The 7,087-nt window shown below is 42.5% G+C and overlaps 1 protein-coding gene across 1 annotated transcript in view; it reads left to right on the top strand.

Annotated features, from left to right (window-relative positions):
- The first annotated feature begins 1,856 nt into the window (after positions 1-1,856).
- Positions 1,857-7,087, top strand: part of LOC147463111 (amino-acid permease BAT1 homolog) — a 35,490-nt gene continuing 30,259 nt past the window's right edge. Inside the window, exons 1-2 of the mRNA XM_086487368.1 lie at positions 1,857-2,118; positions 2,232-2,414. Coding sequence (XP_086343494.1) covers positions 1,915-2,118; positions 2,232-2,414 — 387 coding nt within the window. The 5' untranslated portion in view covers positions 1,857-1,914. The remainder of the gene's footprint in view (positions 2,119-2,231; positions 2,415-7,087) is intronic.

Below are 7,087 nucleotides of genomic sequence, written 5' to 3'. Positions count from 1 at the left end.
ACTTAGGCGGATGTTGCTCCTTTTGTAGCTTTGGGTATTGATGTGGTACTAGCACTTTAAGCATGATATATTTTTTCCTTAAACTTCATGGATTTTTCTCAAGGCCTGGCTTGTATTAGGGCTCCTTGCTACTTGGATTGCTTAACAGAAGTATATGGTAAGTGATATACAAATTGTGGGATGATTTGGAGTCCATTTACCATGATGGGTATCTGACCTAAAAACAAACTTAAACGAGCTTGATACTTTATAAGAACTGTAAATGGAACTTTTTTAATTTCTTGTATAAACTTCATTTGGTGGAGCTGTCATAACTAATAAAACTAACACAAATAAATAAAAAGGGGGAATTCAGACACTTGGATTAGAAGGGGTGATGGCCTTCTAATCAAAATGATACTTTTTTACTAGAAACTTTGGGATTTTTGTAAAAAAAAGAGAAAACTTTTTTACATAAATACTATGGACTTAGCTTGTAAGTTAAAAAAAAGTTTGTAAGATGGACATGGATAACAACTGGTATAGTCCATTGATACCTGTAAACACATCCAAGGTTAACATATATGCTGTCTTGTTTGGATGGATGCAGGTAAGGACTCTGTCTTGGAAAGTTCTTTTGGCTGTAGCGAGCTGTCCAACACTGGATTACACATTCACCTATTGCTTGGGAAGTTCTTTTGTTATTTGTATATTGGAATGGGGCTTCATTCTTACAATCATTGTACAAAAATAATTCTAATACTCAATTGTTTTTGTACTTAATTTTCCCTTTTTTTAAAGCCAGCTATCTTTTGAATGTAAAAAGTTCAATTATGTTTTATTATCTATTATAAACATCTATACACACACACACACACACACACACACACACACACACACATATATATATATATATATAGAGAGAGAGAGAGAGAGAGAGAGAGAGAGAGAGAGAGAGAAGAAGAGAGAGAGAGAGAGAGAGAGAGAGAGAGAGAGAGAGAGAGGCCATCAAAGGCGGCCGGCCATACCGGTTCCATATAATGACAAGGACATAGGCACTAGTCGATTGGATAACACCAAAGTTGACATATGAACGCAACATTACCAACCTTGGAGGGCCTTCCAGACTCCTACATACATCCACATCGTTGAAGGTGGAGGTAAGCGCTTGCCAAAAAGATTTTTCCTAACTGAAGTTAACAAGGGCACACTTAAAACTCTATCAGTTATTATGCTGGAATTTGATGCACTTGTTGATACTTACATTGAAACTTGTAAAATGTTGCCATTTTTCTTCAAGGCAAGCTTTGAATTTAGCTGAGATTTTGCAATTTTAGTTGGTAAAAAATACGATAAACCTGGGTTTTTGGGTACAACGGTGGTGGAGTGGAAGCTCTGGAGCACCTTGTCTCTTTACACAAGCTGTCCCTTTGTAAGGGTGTGCACATGCAATTGTAAAAACGCCGCAATGGCAAATAATCTGACGTGGATAGTAGATTCCACCCGCAACGACTAACAACGTGAGAATAGGATTTCTTATGTAGTTTGCCGTCGTGTCTACGAAATTCTCGCTCTGTGTCAAATTTACTCAACGACCCACCTCCGCTAACATATTGTATGTGCGCAAGACGAGTTCAACAACAGGGCCCGGGATTCAAGGGACCTCACTGTCTGAGTCTCTAGCGTTACATGTGCGTACACTTTGTGACATTTAGTTATGTTGGTTCATGGTTTAAGGTTGATGAAGATGACATGCTCCATACATTCGGGAGGTAGGACAAGTGCAGTATTGTAACAGGCTACTGTTGCAAATGAAAAGGAGAAAAAGAAAAGAAAGAAGGTCCCCACGTCAACCACTCTTTTTCCACGCGGTTCTCCCGCAATTCAACGTATACACACCCACACAGACACTTGTTCCCCGCCTTTGACTGGGCCATGAAATGCAGTCCCAGCAGAAGCCTAATAGGCAGCAGTAGCAGCAGCCGTCCTTCCACTCTCACATACCCCCTTCTTTCATCGTCTTCCACGCAGCGGCAAATCATGGCCTCCAATGGCGTCGACAAGCCTGAGAAGGTGCTCGATTCAGGCGAGCGACGCCTTCTCGAGCTTGGTTACAAGCAGGAGCTTCGCAGAGAGATGGTATTGTTTTGCATATTCGTTGCCTCCCTGGTTGCACACACACATAAGATTGCTCAAGGACACGCATGCATGAACAAGCGCTCACACCAATCTTTCCAAACTTATTCTTGCAGACACTATTCAAGACCCTCGCAATCAGTTTTTCCACTATGACTCTCTTCACTGGCATCACCCCTCTATATGGATCCAGCTTTGCCTACGCAGGCCCTGCACCTGTAGTTTGGGGCTGGGTTGTAGTCACTTTCTTCACTTGGTTCGTGGGCATAGCCATGGCAGAAATCTGTTCATCTTTTCCGGTATGCATCTATTCTCATTGTGCTGTCAAGGGAAATCTAGCCTTTGTTTGTTAAAATCCTCAAGCTGGCAGTTTGACACAGACTTTTGACCATTTTTAAACTACGCAGGGAAGCAATCTTTAGAATATTTGTCAACCTAGTTCATAAGCCTAAAATCAAGTCCAGGGCACATGCTTCTTTCATACAAAAAAACGTTTATGCTGTTTCCCTATCCTTCTTAGCTATTTAAACTAGTTTTAGTTATTCTATAGCCCGTGCACTAGGTAACATGCTAAAAGAATGAAAAATCACTGGCGTCTATGAAAAGTTTCCGATGTGATAGCATGGGAGGAAAGCTAAGTTGACAAGCTTATTATAATATGTAACATGCAGTGGTCAGAGTGCATTTCCTTCATCCTGTCTCCAACGACCCTCCATGATGAAATGTATAAATTATGCTTAAGCTGGCCTAGAAAATTGCTTTATACAGGGGAACTACGTGTATTTATGGGGGTATCCTACTTGTGCGGGGCCTAAGGCATTGTTGAAATGAGGTACTTGGCTTGGATATGTTTGTTGTCAACTTTATATGTTGAAATGATTTAACATACCTTTCCCTCAGTATCATATTTTCCTGACATAGTTTCTTGGTTTCCATTAGAATGGTTATATTATGTTACGGATGCTATTAAATAATCTATCGTGGTAAAGTTCTGGAAGAGAAAGGTATTAAGTTGAAGAAGCTTGGTTGTTATTTCGATGTCTGAGTAACTTGTAAGATGGGGGTACCTAGCTGCTTGCATCTCATGGTTGTATGGCTACCTTAGTCTTGCATATGCATTTTAGCCTTTTTTTCTCTTTATTATACCTTGGCCCATTTTTTTGGCCACCTTATTATTTGGACTCCATTTGATTAGCTAGGCATCCTCATGGTTGTTTAGTTGCCCATAATCTAGGGTCAAGCACCTAGATTTTGCCCTGATTCTGCACCCTATTGTTGCAGTGTTAAGGGGGATGAACAAGAGAACTATAGATAATATAGGCAACACCATAATCCCATGCCATTAACTAAGTTCAAATCATTCTTAAGACAAATGCTGCAAACATTTCATTTTTTCATCACATACTAACAACACACACATGAAAGAGTATGTTCAATCTAGGAAATTTCCAATTCTATGTACATATTTTCATAAAGTCATTCCATAAAATATTGTCAGCCTGTTAGTATCATAGTCATAGGGGAGACACATTTTTGGACTTCCCGTCCCCACTTGCCATCCCGCCCTCTTTTTTACTCAAAAAATCCATTTGAGCCCCGTCCCTCATCCCCACTCCTCGGGGCGCGTCCCTTGTGACTATGGTCAATATCCTTAAAATCTCAGGGAGAAATTAATGACTTTATTCAATCTAGGGGATCTGTGACATGGGAGCGGAGTGGCTCTCCTCTTGTGCAGTCCGCACCGCATCAGATTCAACCTGCCGATCATGGGTAACTTTTGGCATAGACACTGCTAATAATCCAAAAGCTTCAAGCTACAACTCAAAACTGAAGAGAATTTGTGATGTTCTCTTTCCCCATCCACTTTGCCTTGAGAGCCAAAGTGCCCTTGACTAAATTATTTGGTGGACCTAGCTTCCCTTTGTGTGCTTTTCTTGTGCCTTGTGTCCTATTGGGCCTCCCCTGTCCATTGGCACCTCAATCTGAATCATTGGATTTTTCTGATGAACCATCAGCCGATTCCCTTGCTTCTTCGGAACCCTCAGATGAACTACCAGCTGATTCTCTTACTTCTTCAAAATTCTCTAATGAACTATCGTCTGATTTTTTTGGTTCTTTCTCTTCCTTGGAAGACTCTTGCCCCGTTGAGGTGGACACTGGCTTGTCTGTAGAATAGGTCACTGACTCGGCATGCATACCAAAACCTTGCTTGGCATGTCTCATAAGTCTCTGAATGGAGTTAGACTTGTAATGGAGATAGTACCGTTGAATCTCTTTTGGCAATCCACAACAAAACCGCTCAATTTGGTCCTTCAAAGTGACCCTTCGAAACGAGGAGATTGGTAGATAGGTACCCAAAACCTCTGGCAGTAGTCGTCCAAAGTGTCTTTCTTAGTCATTCTCAGATGATGCGAAGCCGTCATGACATCTTCATATTCTTCCGTTATCCATGCAAAAGTGAAAACTCTCATGAATTTTACCTACTTCTTATGTGCTTCTCTGCGCAACAACAGAGTAGACCACCATGTCTATGCATTTCCTATCAAGTAAGATGCCGCCCTTCGCACGTTGGAGCGTTCCAAGAAACGACCTCCCGAGAAGGCGATGTCAAACTGCTGTATGAATTCAAGAGCTCGATGGGTGTTCAGATAGCCCAAAATTGTATCAAACTTGACTGCTTGACCGCCATCCTTGAACTCCTTGGTCTTCTTACTGTTTTTTCCATAGTCACAAGGGACGCGTCTCAAGGAGTGGGGATGAGGGACGGGGCTCAAATGAATTTTTAGTGTAAAAAAGAGGGTGGGATGGCAAGCAGGGAAGGGAAGCCCAAAAATGGGCGTCCCTTGTGACTATGCTTTTTTCCACTGTCTTAACTGTCAGCAGAGGATGAGGTCTCCTCCTTTGATCTGCTAGATGGCTCCCTGTACCTGCTAGATCATTTCAAAAAACTACTACTTGCTTTTCTTGCTTTTTCTCTACTTCTTCCGCTTTTTCTCATCCCCTCTAGAACTAGAGGACAACGGACTGCCTGAACTCTGAAGACGAAGAAAAATGTGGGCATCCTTGAAACAAATATGATTCTTGGATCTTCTTACCCCCTTGAAAGTTGACTTCAAATAACCGGAGAAATCCATTGATTTCCTCTTCTTCAGAGAATGCTTTGAGCTTTTTATCAATCGGTTTTTCTTCGTTTCAAGAGTTTTGTCAAACGCTTTTTGCGAGTACAAGTTTTTCTCTTGTGCACTAGACTTCTCTTTTTGGTTCATTACCGTCTTGAGTGGGGAATCAACGGCCTCTCACCATCTCAAGTGAATCTCATTAAGTGGGTAATTCTTCATGTGATTCACATATTTCGGGTCTACGGAGTACTTGATCATTCTTTTCATACACGTGTCAACATGTAGTTGACGTTTGTACTTTTGTCTGTGGAGATTTTCCATTGGAAATTTGCTAAAATCTTTGTTGGTTTCTTTTGTTCCCATGTTGGGTCTTAGCTTTTCATCTCTCTGTAGACCAATGGTCGGAGGGGTGTCGTCTCGGCCAGATTCTCCGCGAGAACTCACATGTGCTTTAAAAAGGAATGGATGCTCTGTAGAAGAAGAATCGTTCTAAGCTCTGATACCACCGTTACAAGCTTGGACACTCCAAGCGAGAAATTAATAGCAACACACGAAGAGAAATTGCAAAACCACTGAATGTGAAGGGAGAGAGAAGAGGAGAATCGATAGGGAACGGTGGAGTTTCGTCTCCAGATGCAGTGGCCCCAAAGACTGGCACCCCCTTTTGATATTTCTGTCACAAAGTGGTGATGTGGCATACCCAACTGGAAGACAAATGGTGGAGTGGACAAGAGAAACTGAGCCAACCAATTAAAAGAACCTTTGAAAGCACCGGCCATGGGGCCCAAAACCCTAAAAAGACCAAAAGCTTGAACTTTGAGGATTTTCGTAAATCGCACTGACATGCTAACATGGAAGATCGTACGGATGATGGTGTGGCAGGGCTGTACGGATTTTCCGGGTTTCGTGTTGGCCGTGCCACGTGGCAGGATTGTAGATTTCTGCAAAAAAGCGTTGGCTGTTTTGGGCTAGTTTCAGAGCTCACTTTTGGGAGCAGGTGCTTTTGGGGTTCAGTTCTTTTGAACCCGGTGCTTTGGGGCTTTGCTTTTGGGCATCCCTTGTACTCATTATAAGAGCCCTTGGGGCCTCACTCTGCAAAGCATCTGGACGCAGAGTCTGAGAGCAGAGGACCCTCGGGAGTTGTACCTTGTTGTGATCAATAATAAAGAAATACCGAAAGGGGCGCCAGTCTTTGAGGCTAGTGCTTTTGGACGCGGAACTTCGCCGTGTCGTGTCGACTCTCTCTCTCTCTCTATTAAAGTTCAGTGATTTTGAAGTTTCTGTTTGTGTTTTGCTATTGATTTCTCGCTTGGAGTGTCCAAGCTTGTAACAGTGGTAGCAGAGCTCAAAAAGGTTCTTCTTCTATGGAGGATCCAATCTCTTCTGTAGCACACTCATGTTCTCGAGGAGAATTTGACAGAGCGAAATAATCTTCGTGTCCCGACCCCGCACTTATTAGACACTCCTACCCTTCGTCCATCGTGCATCGGGCGCGCTCCTATCTTCATGGCTCTGTCTTAAAGGGCATCAGCCATAAAGAGCCCCAGATTACACAAGGGTTCTTACAAAGAATCTGACAGAGATAACACCTCTCGGGGTGAGGCGAAGAAAAGTTGAAATCTGGCCCGGGAACCGAAGAAAAGAATGAAGAATTGGGCAAATTTTTGGCGGAGAAGTTTGCCAGAGCGGAGTACAAGCGTCATCTGCAGGTTGACACATGTGTGAAAAGACTGATCAAGTACTTCGGAGAGCTGAGATTTGCGAAACACCTGAAGAAGTATGCAATTGATGAGATTCACTCGAGATGGCGTGAGGCCATTGATCCTCCTCTCAGGTCGGGAGGAAAGCTGAAA

Source organism: Adiantum capillus-veneris, chromosome 2 (genome assembly GCF_014529385.1).
Source record: "Adiantum capillus-veneris isolate H3 chromosome 2, ASM1452938v2, whole genome shotgun sequence".
NCBI classification, from domain to species: domain Eukaryota; kingdom Viridiplantae; phylum Streptophyta; class Polypodiopsida; order Polypodiales; family Pteridaceae; genus Adiantum; species Adiantum capillus-veneris.
This window is presented reverse-complemented; position numbering and strand designations above follow the sequence as displayed.